The sequence below is a fragment of the Mus caroli genome, unplaced genomic scaffold (genome assembly GCF_978045245.1).
Source record: "Mus caroli unplaced genomic scaffold, Mus_caroli_1 scaffold_7, whole genome shotgun sequence".
Lineage (NCBI taxonomy): Eukaryota > Metazoa > Chordata > Mammalia > Rodentia > Muridae > Mus > Mus caroli.
The window spans coordinates 67228485-67247004 of record NW_028227262.1 but is presented as its reverse complement, the minus strand read 5'-3'; the positions used below and the strand labels follow the sequence as shown (position 1 = coordinate 67247004).

The following is an 18520-nucleotide window of genomic DNA, read 5'->3' as shown; positions in this document are numbered from 1 at the left end:
GGAGACAAGTGTGTGCCCACTTAAGCTGATGGACTCACAGGTGGATGGGTGCTCTCTGGGGAGTAGTTCAGCAATATCTGCCCAAAACCTTATGCATACATTACCATATTCAGGAATGCCTCTGCCAGGAATTTCTTCTAAGGGAATAATTAGAGATATAGGCAGACACATTACTATGAGGACAAGAGCTCTTGGAATCATTTTGATGGAAAAGATGAGAAAATTTTGCTGACTAGGAAACGAAATAGAAATTTGTAAATGCTGTGCTACTGAGGGGATAAGGACATGCGTGTATAATGTGTAGTACATGTACCTCTGCTAATCTATCTGTTTTAAATGGGACTGTGTTCTGCTATAATTTGTATGTGAGTGCTAGGATCGAGTAGATGTCTGGGTACTTTTTATATTATTTTAATTAGCTATACTTTTTGTATGTTGTTTGTGTGTGGTACTGTGTGTATATGTGCATACATGTCCAGAGGACAGCTTCAGCTGTCATTCACAGGTAATGTGTGATTTTTTGGGGGTGTACAGGGTTTCTTTCTGGTCTGGAAAGACCGAGTAGGGCCAAGCTGACTGTCCAGTAAGCCTCAGGAATCAGCCTGCCTCCACCTTCTAGGTCCTGGGATTACAAGCACCCATACCCATCCTTGAACTTTTTTTTTTAATGTGGGTTCTAGGAATCACACTCAGGTCCTTGTGCTTGCAAGGCAAGTGATTTACAGACTGAGCCCCATCCCCAACCTGCTTAGCTGTATTCTGTAAGAATAGTATTGGATTGGAATATATACGTTAGATAATTCCCATTTTTCTGTCTTCTTGAGCTCCACAGCCTTCTGAGCTCAGCCTAGACTAGACTCCTATGTACATAACTCAGAAATAAGATTTTTACCTGTAGACATGTCTTCTTCACAGACATCTGTCTGTTTATGCCTTCTACTCTTTTATTGTGTTCCCCCTCAAGCCCTATGTCCCCCATCACTGACGTGGTTTGAACTCCATCTTCTATTTGCTGAAATTACCATAATGGTATTGTTCACCATCTTCCTGCCTCTGATTCTACTGGATCTGTATTTCTGTAGTAAAATGATCTGTCTCTAGTGCTGGCATGAACATGCAGTTGGATTTATTTTGATGCTGTCTTGAGATCTCTATGCAGGGGTGAGGATTGGAGTTCAGATCCTATCACCCACATAAGTACCAGTGAGTGTGGTAGCCTGCCTGGAATTCCAGCACATGGGAGGTAGAGACAGAGGACTCTGAGCTGGCTGGAGTGCTAGACCAGCCAAATGAGCGAGTTCTGAGCTCAAGGGACAGACACTGACTTGATAATGCTAGGTGGGGCCATCAAGGAAGACACCACTAGATGTTAACCTCTGACTTCCCTCTACATGAATGTGTGCACATGTATGTGAGCAGGCATACACACAGGCACATGTCACTTGCACATACACATACCAAAATAATCCAAATGCTTTGTATGCTTTAACTATTACTGCTATTTTAAAGCTATAGGTGGTGTAAAATCTTGGCCATCTAGCGAGGCTGTGGAGTTCTCTAACTCATTCATGTGTTATGGTTTTTATATGCTTGGCGCAGGTAGTGACACAATTAAGAGGTGTGGCCCTGTTGGAGTAGGTGTGGCCTTGTTGGAGTAGGTGTTTCACTCTGGGTGTGGGCTTTAAGACCCTCATCTTAGCTGCCTGGAAGCCAGTATTCTGCTAGCAGCTTTCAGATGAAGATGTAGAACTCTCAGCTCCTCCTGCACCATGCCTGCCTGGATGCTGCCATGTTCCTGCCTTGATGATAATGGATGGAACCTATGAACCTGTAAGCCAGCCCCAATTAAATGTTGTCATTATAAGAGTTGCCTTGGTCATGGTGTCTGTTCACAGCAGTAAAACCCTAAGACACTGTGATTCCTTGACTCGTGTTTTATTCCTTCTGTCTCAGTACTTGTATTGAGGGAATTAACATTTCCTATCTTAACCATTTGCAAGCAACTCATTAACCAGAATACAATGCTTTATAAATAGGGTAATACCATTAATAATAATAGCCTCATTAATAATTCCTAATAGGGTCATTAGAAAGAATAAATGGAATAATTACTCATTTTTAACTTAATTATTGGGTTATTTAGTGCATGTGCCTGGCTCAGGCAGGCCTCCTTCCTTCCAGGGTTTTCCTTTAAAGTTACCTTTTCAGTGAGTTTCCTGCTGGTCACTGTCTATCTGCTTTCATCAGCACAGCACACATTGGGCCCGTCTTGTCCTCTCTCATATTTCTCCTTAGCACCCTGTGAAAAGTCATAGAAAGAAGTCTAATATCAAAGCTGTCCACTCCATCCAGGCTTTGGTATGTCCTGGCTGGTAGTGAATCAAATACACTGTCTGCCCTGAGCTTTTCCCGCTAAGCATTATGACCCAGAGACACTGCAGGTCAGTGTGGAGAACCTTCCTTGTTCTGTTAGGCAATTGCTAACGTCTCCATAGCCCTGCCCTTTGCCAATAGCTAGTGGGAATGCTCAGATCTTTCTCAGAGCAGTGGTGAGTAACCGCGGCATACCCAATCCAGTGCATTTCCAGAATTGGTTTCCCAAAGTACATGGCTGGATCATGTCCCATCCACATTCCAAGGACAAATGTCACCAAGTTGCCACCTAGAGGGCTTTTCTAATTCACCCATTTATAAAGAGATATATGCAAAGCCCCAGAACAGCGTTTTCTATTGTTTTTGGAGTTTTGACAATCTGATAGATGAAAGGGCTGGAGAGATGGCTCAGTGGTTAAGTGCTCTTCCAGCGGTCCTGAGTTCAATTGCCAGCAACCACATGGTGGCTCACAACCACCTGTAATGGGGATCCGATACCCTCTTCTGGTGTGTCTGAAGACAGCTACAGTGTACTCATATATATATATATTATATATATATATATATATATATATCATAAGAAAAGAAGAGAAGAGAAGAGAAGAGAAGAGAAGAGAAGAGAAGAGAAGAGAAAAAGGCTTTCTAAATATAATTTAATTTCTGTAGGCCAGAGGCCAGCAAACTCTGTTTTTCTATAAACTGCCAGAGAGTGTTTTCAGCTTTGTGGTCCAGCCTAGGTTCTACCAGTTTAACTCCACTGTAAACCAAAAGCAGACAAAGGCTTTATATCTGGACAGACACGCCTGCCTTTCAGTGAAACTTTGTGTATAAATGCAGGAGTCCTGCCAACTGTAGCTTGTAGCCCACAGTGTTCCAGTTCCTGTTAGGGGGACATTTTTTGTAGGTCAAAGAACCATGCCTATTGCTTTTTCTGTGCTCGGATCCTTTCCAAAGTTTCTCTGTTAGTTGATTTTTTTCTTAATATTTGTTTTTTATTTGTGTGTTTGGATGTTTTGCTTGCCTGTATGTATGTATACCACCCTTGAGGAGATTGGGGCAGGGCATGAGATACCCTGGAACTGGACCTACAGATGATTGTGAGCTGTTTGGTGGGTGCTGGGAATTGAACTCTGATCCTCTGGAAGAGCAGCTGGTGTCTTAACTGTTGCACTCCCTCTGCAGCACTGCTGCTTATTTTCTTAATGCTTTTCTTTATATATTGATCCCGCTTTTCTGATCATATAACAAATACTCTTTTCTAATTTGTCATTTGCTTTTACATATAGTAGTATTTTAGTAAAGAGGTTTTGGTGGATCATTAAAGGTAGGTGTGTGTGTGTGTGTGTGATACTTTGGTTTTCTTTTTAAAACAGGGTCTCATGTAGCAGTGCCTGAACCTCTCAATTCCTAAGATTGTAGGCAAGCTCCACTACACCTGTCTTATATTTTTTTCTATTAAACATGTGTGTGGTGCAAGTACATGTATGTATTAGTGTGAGCATGTATGTATGAGTGTCTGTACATGTTCATGCTATGCATGTGTGGAGGCCAGAAGTAAATGTCTTGTGTCTTTCACTATTGCCCTTTACCTGATGTTTTGAAACAGGGCCTCTCATTGGATCTAGAACTGTCCAGTTTGCTTGGAAGAACTCCAAATATCTGCCTACCTCCATCACTACAGGACTGAGAGAATAGGCATTTATCACCATGCCCCGCTACTTACTGTTACATGGATGCTGGAGATTGAATTCAGGTCCCCATGCTTATACCGCAGACATTTTATTAACTGAGCCAATCCTCTAGCCCACCCACCTTACAGTTTTTATTTAACCACTAGCCTGCAGATCCAGCTATGTTGACTGTGCAGTAGTTGGCCAGAATCTTCATGGAGTTTCTCACGAGCTTCCTGTGGAGGAGGTGGTCTTTCATTAGTAGAGGGCCTTAGACTTCCACAGCTCAACTGAGCCAGTCACAAATTTAAATATGGGAGAACATGTTCTGGTTTCTGGTTTCTGTTACTACTGTCAGAAAGGAGGACTTCCTGCCCTTAGCTGCTGAGAGATTCCAAAGCACTGTTGGCTCGTTAAGACTGTAGAATAAAGCAAGTCTCCTTTAAGTGAATGGTATATTTATAAGATTTTCCAAAAGATTTTATTCTTTATTTTTAAACTTAAAAAAGACTTATTATATTTAAGTGTGTGTGTGTGTGTGTGTGTGTGTGTGTGTGTGAGCATGTGTATGCATGCCTGAGGAGCCCATATGAGGGCCTTGGATCCACAGTTGGAGTCTCCCTTCTAGGAGCAATTTGATGACAGAGGGTTTGCTTTCATGTGCGGCCAAGGGCCAACTTTGAGAGTCCACTTGGCAGTACACACGAGGTAGCATGATGTTCAGCCTGCTTGACACAATTTCCTAAGAATCCTTGAAGGCAGTAGACAACAAATGAGCAAACAAGGACGCAGCACTACATGCAGAGACAGTCTTACCGTCATTATTGTATTTTCTGTGTGTACGGGCATTTTACCTGCATGCATCACGTATATGCATCATGTGCATGCCTGGTGCCCAAGGAGGCCAGAAGAGGCTGTCAGATCCCTGGAACCAAAGATACAGATGGTTGTGAGCTGCCATGAGGATACTGGGAATTGAATAATTGAATCTGGATCCCCTGGAAGAGAGAGTGGCCAGTGCTCTTAAAAACTGAGAAATCGCTTCAGTACTTATTATTGCTATTTTTTTTCTTAAATAATTTTTTCAACCAACTAAATATCTGAAGACAAGAAGCCCTTTTTGTAAATGGTGGTACATCACTTCCACTAGCTGAGCTACTACTGTAGCTGTGGTTAACTGAGGCTTAAATAAGAATGTGGAGGGGGAGTGGGTGTGGGAGGGTGTGGGGGACTTTTGGGATCGCATTGAAAATGTAAATGAAATAAATACCCAATAATAATAATAATAATAATAATAATAATAATAATAATAAAACAAAAAAAAAGAAAAAAGAAGGATGTGGAACTAAGAGTAATGTATACGGTGTACGAAATGTACTCAGAAAAATATATACATCATTTGTGTACCCTGACTAGAGCCAAGTAAACACAAATAAATATGTACATGTGTTTATCAGTAAAAAGGCAATAGTCCCCTTCCCTGTCTATTGTATAGCTTTGTTCATGTTGTTAGGTTGATGTTAGTTTCTTTAACATATTTTTTTCAGTTACTGCTTTTTTTAAAAAGTCATCTTTATGTACTTATTTGTATGTATATGTATGGATTTGTGGCTGTGTGTGCATGCACAGGCCATGGTGTGCATGTGGCTATCAGAGCGTAGCCTGTAGGAGTTGGTTCTTCTTCACTGTGTTGGTCCTGAGGATCAAATTCAGGTTGCCAGGCTTGGCAGCCAGCTTCGGCACCCACTGAGATATCTTGCTGGCCTCATTTCCTATTCTTCTAATGTTATTCCATCATATATACATTCATATATACAAATACTTGCATGATATAACACACACTGTTTGGATATAAAGTACCTCTCAAAAGGCTATGTGTAATGGGCTCACTGAATGGGGGTGGTGGTTTTGGCAGTTTCTGGACCATTTAGGAAGTGGAGCCTAGTTAGTAGAGTAAGGGGTTCTTATAGATCTTATAGATCCCTTTTCCCTAGCCTCTTCTTGTCTTCCTGACTACTTCCTGTCTGCCACTGCCATGATATCAATCCAAGTGCGGGAGCTAAGTGACCATGGATCCAATCCTATGTGTCTCTGATTCATTTCTGTTGCTGTGATAAAATCCCTGACTAAAGCAACTTTAAAAAAGAAAGAAAAGTTTTGCTTAGCTTACAGTTGCAGATTATAGCCAATCATTTCAGGAAGTCAAGGCAGTAACTTGAAGCAGTTAGCACATATCATATCCAATGTCAAGAGCAGAGATAAATGAATACACGAATACCTAGTGCTCTGCTCACTCTTCCTTCTATTAATCAGTCTAGGACCCAAGCCCAGGGAATGGTGCTACCCACAGTGGGCTTGAGCTTCTACCATCTATTAAGACCAGCAAGACAATCCTCTACAGGACGACCTGATCTCTAGATGGTCTCTCTTTGTGATTCTCTCCTCAGATAATTCCAGATTGTGTCAAGATGTCAACCTTGGTTCTGAAACTCTGAGCCAAATAAATGGTTAAATTGTCTGGCTTAGATATTTTGGTGACTGAGACAAAAAGCTAACTAATAATATACATATATAGACACATTCACACACTCATACATATAATAAACTTATGGACATATAATGAATGTATTAATTGAACTTTTAGCGTTTATAGTCATGATTTAATTTAAATATCATTCACGATTTAACTTATTCATCATATTTATGATAAACACATGAACTAGGTTCTGAGACCCCAAAGTGACTCATGAATTTTGCCCTCAAATTTCTCACCGTCATATGGAGAAGGTAATGGCTGTGTAGCTGGTTATAGTAGGAATACATAAAGTGCTGTCTTAGTCTTAGCAGGGGTAAAGCACCAGTGTCTTCACCCTTCCTCTCTTGGGCCCCTGGGTAGTTAGTTTTCTTTCTGTTGCTGTGATAAAAAGCCATGCCCAAAAGCACCTAGGAGGAGCAAAGAGTTTATTTCATCTTATAGGCTACAGCCCATCTTTGAGGGAATCCAGAGGCAGAACCTGGAGACCATGGAGGAGTGCTGCTTACCGGCTTGCCTCCCCTGTCCTGCTCAGCTTCCTTTCTTATTTAGCCCAGGCCCACCTGATCAGGGGTGGCATCTCCCTTGGTGGGCTGAACCCTCCGGAATCAAATAGCAATTGATAAAATGCCTCACAGATACGGCCAGAGGCCAGACTGATCTGGGCAATTCTTCAGTTTAACTTCTGTCTTGCCAGGAGATTCTGGTCTGCATCGGGTTACTAAGAGCAAAGGAGTACACCGAGAAGAGAGAAAAGTGCGCTGCAGACTGGATAAGCGCTGGGGAGGTGGAAGCTTCCTTGTGGTGTGTGCTTACTGCCTAGGGGATGCTGGGAGAAGGCGAAAGGGGCCAAAGGAGCAGAAGGCAGACTGGCCCAGCAGGGACAGATTCTACAGTATCCCTTGTTCCCAAGCAGGACAAGGCAGGAATGGGAGAGGCTGAGGGAAACCTTCCCCCAGCATTGCAGAGAGGCCTGGAGTGTTGCTGGAAGGCTGTCCTTTCCTATGGTGTGGGACAAAAATCCCACAAAGAGCCATTGGTATGGTGATGCTCAGGGACGAGATTCTGCTTAGTTCTTCTTCCTTCATTCACACGACCCTGCTGATCTTTTTAAAGAGAGCCCATTTCATAAGCACATTTCCTTCACCTTTAAAGATTGAATACTTCAAGGCGTGCAAGAAACCTCAGGCAGAGTGAACATGGTGCGATGGCTCGGAGACCAGCTGACCAGGCCGGGTCTGGTGTGGCTGTGCCTTCCTACAGGTTTCTGGGCATACTCTGACTTCCCACCATGCAAATGAAATCAGCCTCGGGACCTCCCCAAAGGGCCTCTTCCTGCCCATGGAAACAATGACCCTGCAGGAAACAAGATAGAGTAATACATTTATTTTTATTTATTAAAGGAAAACAATGACAAAAGCCCTCTTCACCCTGCTTCCTGGGTAATTAACAGATGTCTGACTGTGGTCAAGCCCAGAGAGGGTCATTGGCCAAGGGGGAAGTGACCTGAAGCAGGAAGTGTTAGAGGAGCATAAAAACAAACAGTCTAGAACTCCAGTGATGTAGGCAAAAAGGTGAGTTAGCATGACTCAAATTACAGTAGCTCGGGAAGTCTGCCTTGAAGCATCCTCTTGCTACCCAGTGAGTCCTTTGCTCCGTCTGCTTGCTTTTTTGCTGAACTTCTCTTGGAGTCTGGATCTGGGATGCTGCACGTAAAAGAAAGTGTTTTCTTATGTCTGAGAAAAACTAGTTAGGCTAAAATGAGAATAGCAGTTTCCAAAATGAAGCCCATGTTGGTCTATGGCTATAATCTCAGCACCCAGGAACCGGATGCAGAAGGAGCAAGATTTTAGGTCCAGTCTGGGATACATGGCAAAATGCTATCTCATAAACAGACAAACCAAATACAATAAAAGTTAGGGCTGTGTAGCAAGTCGGTAAAGGCAGGGCATGCAAGTCAGAATGAGTGTTTTCCTATCCTTCATCTCAAGTATGACTTTCTGTCTCAACACACATGAGGACGTGGATCACCCCAGTCTTGATGGTTTAATCATGGGTACTAGTACTTACCCACTGTCCTAACGTGTGCTAAAGTTTAAAGGGAGAAGATGAACACAAAGACATTTTTCCCGATCCTGGCAAAGATTCAGTAAATGGGAGCTCTGTCTGTCTGTCTGTCTGTCTGCCTGCCTGTCTATCTATCCACCTGTTTTCTTGTCTATCTTCTATCTCCTATCCACCACCCATCTATCTTTCTTCCAACTTATCTACTTATTACCTGTCATCTCTCTATCACCTATCAACCTCCCTCTTTGACTCTCCCCTTTCCTTCCTGTTTTCATCCCTCCCTCTATCTCTCCCTTCTTTCCTCCCTCCCATCCCTGAGAGTGTATGTGCCTGATTGTGCAATATGTGTTTTTGTCTATGCCTGTGAACATTGTTTGAGTCCAGTGTTGGGAAAAGGTTATCTTAGTTTCTTTTCTTCGGCTGTGAGCAAATGCCTGGTAAGAAGCAACGTGAGAGAGGAAAGATTTGTTTTGGCTCAGATTCAAGGGGTTAAGTTTATCATGTTACAGAATTCATGGTGATGAGAATCTGTAGCTGACTCGCCACATCGTGAACGATCAGAGAACAGAGAGCACAGGATATGGGGCAGGGCTATCCATCTGCAGTCCCACCCATCCTGTGACACACTTCCTTCAGCTGGATTCCACCTCTTAAAAGTTTCCTAACTCCTCCAAAGAGCAACACCAGCTGGGAACTAACTGTTCAGAAATGAGCCTGGAGGATAATTTCACATTAAGACTACAAGGGGGTCCAAAGTGATTCCACTTGTGTTGGGATTGGAAAGTGAAGGACTTCTCTAAGTTCTCACACTGTGTCTGCTCAGTGTTGGAGCATATTGCCAATGTGAGTGTGTCAAAACTCATGGTCTGAGACCATGGACTTGTAGTGTGTAAAAACAAAAAACAAAAACATTTTTCCTCCCAGCCTCTGCTCCCAGAATGACAAATCTGAGACTAATTATTTATTAATAAGTACCTAGGTCACACACTTAAGCTTGTTCTCTGACCTGCTCTTAACTTATTATCCCCTTTATTCTAATCTGGATTCAGTTACAGGGCTGCCTTCCTCTCATCTTCTTATGTCTGTCTCCTCAGAGTTCCTGGAGTGAATCTCTCCTTCATTTTATCCTGAGTCCAGCTACCTTCTGGTTTATCTCCATCTCCTCAGAGTTACAGCTCTAATCTCTCCTGCCTCTGACTATTTCCCAGAATTCTCTCTCCCTGCCCAATGTTCCACCTCCTACTTTCTTCCTCAGCTCATTGACCATAAGCTTTTTTCTTGGCAGGTGTTGTTTATAAGAGATTCTCTCTACAATAGTGAGTGGAAGTAAGTCTCCCAAGACATGAGGAGAATTAGATTCAGTTGACTGCATTAGTGACCTGAACTCTCCAGAGGTCTTTAAAGTTAATCTATTCTGTAAAAGTAACTTTTATTTGCCTGATATAATTGTCTTCTCAGCGGCTTATGGCTGAGTAAACTCACCCTTTGTAGCTCTTTCTGAACTCTGCTGGCTGGTTCAACTCATACTCTGGCTAAAATTCCTCTCCAAGCTGACTGATTCAGTCTGGCTTCTCTTGGCTTCTCACTGAATTGTTCTTGTCCCCTAACTCTGGGAGTTTGTTTTAACCTTTTGGCCCTTTCTTATTCTCTGGCTTCTACTGTTTCTGCTGCCCTGCACTGAACTCATCTGACTGAACAGAATTGACTGACTAGAACTCAGAGTTCTGCACGTCTCTGTCTCCTGAGTGCTGGGATTAAAGGTGTGTACCACCACACCTGGGCTCAAGCTTTTCTTTACCTGGAGTTTGCTCTATACCAGGCTGGCCAGAGCAGCCATGTAGATTCCCCTACACTACTCCAAGCGTATTTCTAGCCTCTCAGTGTGGACTCTTTGAATCAGAGTTTTGTATTTAGGTACCCTGCACCCTTTTCAATGGCATGTGGATGTGGCAGCCTGTAATTCCAGTGCTGGGAAGGTGGAGACCGGATATGCCAGGAGCAAGCTTGCTAGCTAGATTAGCCATAAAGGCAAGTCTGAGTTGAGAGGCCTTGCCTCAAAAATAAGGTAGACAGCAACTGAGGAAGACTGGATGTCAACTGTGGACCTCCAGTTGCACATGTATGTATGTATGTATGTATGTGTAGGTTCATCTCACAGAAGCATGCAGGAAACTAAGCACTTGAAATGACTTGAGAGGATGTGTTAGTCCCAAGGAGCTCTTGCCTCCCAACTGTCAGCATCTTATTTTACACCCTGGCCATTTCTGCACTTGATGATAGCTCATTGTGATACTTACAGTTCAGGTGTGGAAGGGGAAAGGACACCTTCAGTGAGAAGCTTCGGGCCGTGGTGGGGCTAGGGCAGGTGAACACAATGTCAACCACAGGTGACTTCTCTATTAAGTACAGCATGGGGAGAACCAAGAAAATGTCTGTCAAAGGCATTGAAATTGGTTGTTATAGCCATCTATGAGGCTGGCGTGCTGCATGCCTATGACCTCAGTTCTTAGGAATTGGAGGTAAGAGGATCAGAATTTCAAAACCAGCCTGGCCTACTCAAGACACAAGACCCTATCTAAACACACACACACACACACACACACACACTCACACACACATTTTATGTAAAACGGCAGTATATGTATATATTTAAAGAACCATCTGTAATGTACACTTTCCTACTGTAAAGATGGTTTACCCTAGAGCAACGCTCACAGCCAGAGCCAGGCTCTCTTAGACTCATAGCAATACAGGCAGGCTCAGTGGCCTAAGGGGCCCTGGTGGTTGTATGGGAAGAGGAAGGACTCTGGGCTTCCTGACAAGCTGTCACCTCAGGTATAATGACCTTATTTCAGTCCTGTGCAGACAGTGGCAGAAAAATCAATGCTGGTAGCCCCTGGGGGCGGGTGTTTGGAGCTGAGTCAAGCCTGCTTTAGAAGAAGGGACGGCTGGATCTCTCTGCACAGAGAGCAGCAGCCAAGCCAGGACATGGCCCCTGGGGAGGTTTGATTCTGGTAAAGAACAGAACCCATTTTCCAGCAAATAGATTTTCATTTTGTTTTTTGTTTTTTTTCCCAGCGATACACTTTTGAATTATCACTGGAATGAGGTCTGTTAAGGTCACCTGATTTGAGCCTCTCTTGCCTTTCAGAGATTCTTCCCCTGAGCCCAGACTCAAGGCACTGCAGGTCTGTCTCTACATCTGCTCCTGCATGCTGCCCATGTGGCCCATTTGCTCCATTCCCGTTCTCTGTCTCTCTGTCTCTGTCTCTGTCTCTCTCTGTCTCTCTGTCTCTGTCTCTCTCTCTCCCTCTCTCTCTCTTCTTCTCTCTTCCTGTTGCACATGTGAAGGCCAGAGGTTGAAATCTTCCTCTATAAGTGTCTCCCTCTTATTTTTTGAGACTGGGTCTCCTGTTGAACTCACTGATTTGGTTCGGCTGTCTGTAAAGTGAGTCCCTGGGACCTGCCTGTCAGGGCCTCTCCAGGTCTGGGGTTACAGTCATGTGCCCACACTTCAACTGTTACAGGTGACAGGAACACAAACTCAGATCCTTAGGCTTGTATAGCAGTGAACACTTTACCTATTGAGTCTCTCCATCTGTATTTTATCATATGCAGCGGGACTCGAGGTTCCAGGCTGAGGTGACTAATTGAGGGGAGCGCCTTCCTCCTGCTACACAATGGAAAGACGAATCATGGGGTTTAACCTCATGGCAGGTTCTTATGTCCCAAGTCATATACCATATATCAGAGAGCTTAATGATTTTCTGCCTTTACTCGGGCCCACTATCAGTGAGTCTCAGAGTCAGGCTTGTCTCGAGCTGACACTAGATAACCAATTGTCATTAGGTGAAAATGAACTCATCATAGATGTGCTTGCTGGTTTTGTCAGTTTGACATTATCCTAGACATATCTGATGGAGGAACTACCTCCATCAGATTGACCTGTAGGCAAGTCTGTGTAGCATTTTCTTGACTGTGGGAGCTAGCCCCCCTGTGGCTGGTGCCTCCCCTGGGCAGGTGGTCTTGGGTTGGATAAGAAAGCAAGCTTGGCAGTCTGGAGGCAGGGGCATGTGTGCAAAGCCAGAAAGTAGCACTCCTCCACAGCCTTGGCTTATGCTCCTGACCTCAGGCTCCTGCCCCATTGAGTTCTCGCCCTGACTTCTTTCAACTTTCCCTCTCTAAGTTGCCCTTGTCCATTTGTTTTGTTTTGTTTATCACAGAAGTAAAAAAAAAAAAAAAACAGGATTTGCAAAATCTAGAGATTGGGTAGCTTAGTGCTTCTCTGCAAGGTCGACATCTCATGGTCTCCCACACAGCTATGCATCGTGCCCATCTGGACACCTCTAGAACACTTTTTCTGATCTCCACATGGCTAACAACTCACCACAGCCATCAACCCTTGCCTCAGAAATTATGTTTTTCTCATACCCAGTGATATAATTTTTCATTGTTGTGACCAATAGAAGGAACAATGTCAAGGCTGGAGGATTTCTTTTGGTTTATCATTTCCAAGGTTTTGGTCAGCCACAGTGGGAAGCCGTGGTAGAACATGGCTGTTCACCTTACAGAGTCCATGAAGGAGAGTGAAGGAGAGAACATCGTGCTCCAGGGGCCTGTTGTCTGTTTTCTTACTTTATGTGCATTCTAAGGATTCCGTTTTCCAGGATTGCTCAGCAAGTGCCATTACCTGCTGAGACAGCTTGCCAGCCCTATCTTTAAATCACTGACATGTAAAAATATGAGAAACAGTTTAAAGGCAAACAATAAACAACTTAATGAACTTTATGGGTCTGTTCTACAGAGCATGTTATTCCCATGAACACACAGATCTGAATATCTCACGAAGAAATACACCCCCTCACCCAGATCGGGTCCCATGTCCCATGTCCCATGTCGCTCAAGCTGGCCTAGAACTCAGTAGCTGGGAATGATGAACTTACTCCTGATCCTCCTGCCTCTACTCCCAGAGTGCTGAAATACAAATCTATGACACCTGTACTGGCTAATTTTGTGTCAACTTGACACAGCTGGAGTTATCACAGAGAAAGGAGCTTCAGTTGAGGAAATGCCTCCATGAGATCCAACTGTAAGGCATTTTCTCAATTAGTGATCAAGGGGGAAAGGCCCCTTGTGGGTGGGACTATCCCTGGGCTGGTAGTCTTGGGTTCTATAAGAGAGTAGGCTGAGCAAGCCAGGGGAGGCAAGCCAGTAAAGAACATCCCTCCATGGCCTCTGCATCAGCTCCTGCTTTCTGACCTGTTTGAGTTCCAGTCCTGACTTCCTTTGGTGATGAACAGCAGCATGGAAGTGTAAGCCAAATAAACCCTTTCCTCCCCAACTTGCTTCTTGGTCATGATGTTTATGCAGGAATAGAAACCCTGACTAAGACAACACCATTCTGAGCTTTAAATTTACAAAGCTAACTATCCCATGTCATCTGTGATCCCACTTCTACTATTTGATGCCCCAAGATAACATGTTGATTCACGTTCCAAGTGCTTATAGACTATGGAAAATGGGTTTGCTGATGTGTATGTAGGTTGTCTCAGTTTGACCAATGCCTATGACCTTGGCCAGACATGTCTTCACAAAAAGGACAACTGCTCTGTTTTCCCAACGATTCTCACTCGGTTGAGTGCATACCACTAGGGTCACTGAGGGCCTCACCGAGCACACACCTCATCAATAGAACAACGATATCCTTCTCTAGCCAAGCACCTCAGGCCTGCCTCCTCTTGCAGTGAACTTAATGAGGTTATTCCTTAATGCATTGAGATGTGCTATGGATTGTGTGAGTTACCTATGGCTGTATACTAATTATCCCACATTGAGGGTCCCGAAACAGCACAGATGGCTAGAGAGATGTCTAATGAGGTTATTCCTTAATGCATTGAGATGTGCTATGGATTGTGTGAGTTACCTATGGCTGTATACTAATTATCCCACATTGAGGGTCCCGAAACAGCACAGATGGCTAGAGAGATGTCCTAGCAATTAAGAGCAGGTACTGCTTTGGTGGAGGACCTGAGTTCAGTTCTCAGCATCCACAGCAGGTGTTCCTGTCCACCTGTAACTGCAGCTCTAGGGACCCAATGGCCTGTGGCCTCTGGCCTCCTAGGGTACATGCACTCACATACATATGACCCCAAACACATAAATGTACATATGAATAAATCCTAAAAAATTGCTCACATACCCAGTTTCAGTGGTTCATAAAGCCACGTGTAGCTTAACTGAGCTGGTTAATTCAGGGATAAACAATGTAGCTCTTTAGTTTAGTTTAGCTTAGTTTAGTTAGTTTAGTTCAGAAAGCTGCTGGAAAGCCAAGCTTGCATCACCTCACCTCAAGCTCCATCCTGCCGTCGATTCTTCCAAACTCACCCACATGGCTGTTGGCAACTTCAGTCCTTTGAAGGCTGTGCGCTGGAGGCCATGGTTGGCCCTGTGATACCTGGACTCTATAGGAACAACTTACCCACAGCAGCTGACTCCATCTTAGTGAGCGGTCGGGGTGGGGAGAATATCGGAGGGATGGGTATTGAAGCTGTATGTAACTTCACCTTAGAATCATCTATTCCTTTTGCCATATTTTGTAGAAACAAGTTACTAGGGCCTGGAAGACAACTTAGTCAGTAAAGTACTTGCCTTAGAAGCACAAGGGTGTGAATCTGATCCCCCCAACACTGACATAGTGGTATGAACTTGTAATCCCAGCATGATGAGGCAGAGTGTCCAAGTCACCTGGCCTACTCTTCTTTACGTGTTCTAGGCCAACAAGAAAGAGCAGGAGAGCAGACAATGCCTGAAGGACACTCTGGACTTGATATGCGCGAACACACACACACACACACACACACACACACACACACACACTGACACACTCACTCACACAGACACACACACACACGCACACTGACACACTCACACAGACACACACACGCACACTGACACACTCACTCACACAGACACACACACGCACACACTCACTCACACACACACACACGCACACACACACACACTGACACACTCACTCACACAGACACACACACACATACACTGACACACTCACTCACACAGACACACACACACATACACTGACACACTCACTCACACAGACACACACACACGCACACACACACATACACTGACACACACAGACACACACACACGCACACACACACATACACTGACACACTCACTCACACAGACACACACACACACTGACACACTCACTCACACAGACACACACACACACATACACTGACACACTCACACAGACACACACACACACATACACTGACACACTCACTCACACAGACACACACACACGCACACACACACTGACACACTCACACAGACACACACACGCACACACACACATACACTGACACACTCACTCACACAGACACACACACACACACACACACTGACACACTCACACAGACACACACACACGCACACACACAAATAAATGTGATAAAATGAAAAAGAAGGGAAAGAGACTGACTGACTGACTGAATGAATGAATGAATGAATGAATGAATTGGTATTAACAACTGGCTAACAACTCATCTGTTAGGGACAAGGGTATATGAAATTATCGCTCTTGTTTCAACTTTAACTTTGAAATTATTTCCAAATGAAAAATTGCCATATGTAGCCTTTGGGTCTGGTTAATTTCAGTGTGTGTGTGTGTGTGTACAACTTTTTAATTCTAAAGTTTAGAATAATTTTTGTGTTTTCTGGTACACTGTGCAACGGCATGTGTGCAGAGGTCAGAGGACAATAGGAGGGAGTCCACCCACTCTCCCCACCACGTGTCTTCCAGCAATAGAATTCAGGGCCTGAGTCTTGGAGACAAGAATCTGCATTCACTGAGCCATTTGCCATTCTCTTTTGTCTCTTTTTGAGACAGTCTCACTCTGGCCTGCATGTCCCAGCAATCCTCCTGTTTCAGTCTCTCAAATGCTAGGATTGTTTATAGGCACAAGTCACGATAGCTGGCCTAATAATGCTGTTTGGAAACGTTATGAAATTTGTGCCTGGGAAGGCTGGTCTTGGTTGCCTTTAAGTTCGGGTCCTGGTGAGAGTATGGGTTTGTGTCCCTGACCTTACATGGAGACATGACTCCTGTCTGATGCCTTCTTCTTCCTCTTCCTGCAGAAAACCCTGAGCGAGCCGCTCTGTACTTTGTCTCTGGCGTGTGCATTGGCCTGTTCCTGACCTTGGCCGCCTTGGTGATGAGGATCTCCTGCCACACGGACTGCAGGCGAGGTCCCCGGAGGAGGTGCTTGCAGGACCGCGAGTGCAGCGACAGCAGCGACAGCGAGGATGGTAGCGAGGACACAGCCTCTGACCTCTCGGTGCGCAGACACCGCCGCTTCGAGAGGACTTTGAATAAGAACGTGTTCACCTCTGCAGAGGAGCTGGAGCGCGCACAGCGCTTGGAGGAGCGCGAACGAATCATCAGGGAGATCTGGATGAACGGGCAGCCTGAGGTGCCGGGCACCAGGAGCCTGAACCGCTACTACTAGGGCTCAGTGTGCACCCCAGAACCTCTGCAGATCGCCGGGAAGAGAGTGGGTTCTGCAGGCAAGGACGATGTGCAAAAGCTGAAACCAGCTCTGTTAACATGGCTGGAGAGTGCATAGCGCCAGCCTGCTTTCCCAGGAGAAAGGGGATTTGCTTTAGATCCTTGCCTCTGGAGAAATAGACAACCCAGGCAGTGGCATCTACTCTTTCAGGTCTTGACAGCCACCTGGGCACACCAGCCCAATGCTTTCAGGTCTTGGAAAGGTGCTGAGGAATGACTCTCCAACCACGTGACAGCGACTGGACAAGCTGAAAGTCCTTCCGAAGCGCTCAGAAGTTTGGGCAGACTTATCCTGTGCTATTATTCCTTTATAAAAGGAAAAAAAAAATTTCTCATAGCTGGAGAGCTGGGGCATCAGGGTGACCGTAACCCAGAAAATGTAATTTTCTAAAGGACTCCGTGAAGAGGAAATGGTTTTGATTGAGATAGCATGATCCATGCTAATTATTTAAAGCTAATTTTTAAAACGAAAAAAAAAATCTCGGCAACCTCTGCATTTTAACTGACACCTCAGGGATTAAAATCCTATCTTTTAGTCTAGGTCCCACCTCATTCATGAAGATGAATAGAACTTACTGTATTATGAGATGTATTGGAGACTTAGGATACATCAATAACCTCAGAGGATAAAGGGTTTTATTTTTTAGTAGTCTATAAACTATATATTGACATGTGTATTTGAAAATGCTGCATAAAAATAGAAACCGTGTGTCCTTTCCTTTTGGAGAGAAAAGTCTCATGACTTCAGAGACTCATGATATTTAAATAATATTTTGTTTAAAAAAATAGTTTGGATTTCCAAGAATGGAAGCCAGAGGTGAGAATTAAATCCGAAATTAGAATGGTATCGAAAATAAACATTCCATGAAAATCTTTTGCTTCCTGTCTGTGTGGTCACAACTAAGCCTCTATGGTTAACAACCTTAGTTACAGGCAAGTATGGCCTCTGCAGGACTCCAGAAGGATTAAGGATTTAAAAAGGTCCCTGGAGTCAAGGGTTCCGGTTGTAGGTGATAGGTTGTAGTTGAGTAATTGTTAAGCTGATGGAGGAACTGGAGGCAAGAGATCAGCTAGAGACCCCACCCCTCTGTGGAGAGGAGAAACGTGCCCAAAGGAAAGATGGGAGAAAGACTGCCATATTGAACTTGGGTGATAGCATGAGAGAGCACCCTCCAGGGCAGCAGTTCCTAACAGCAGCAAAGGTACAGTTATGAAGTAGCAATGAAAGAATTTTACGGTTGGGGCGCACAACATGAAGAACGGTATTAGAGGTTTGCAGCA

General features: G+C 44.3%; 1 protein-coding gene across 4 annotated transcripts in view; it reads left to right on the top strand.

Moving 5' to 3' along the window:
* The window catches only part of Eva1a (eva-1 homolog A, regulator of programmed cell death), a 52472-nt gene extending 34362 nt beyond the window's left edge, over positions 1–18110 (top strand). For all 4 annotated transcript variants that reach the window (XM_021164917.3, XM_021164918.3, XM_029478477.2 and 1 more), the window contains exon 3: positions 16810–18110. In XM_021164917.3, the coding sequence (XP_021020576.1) occupies positions 16810–17180 (371 nt within the window). In that variant the 3' untranslated portion in view covers positions 17181–18110. The remainder of the gene's footprint in view (positions 1–16809) is intronic.
* Positions 18111–18520: the final 410 nt, after the last annotated feature.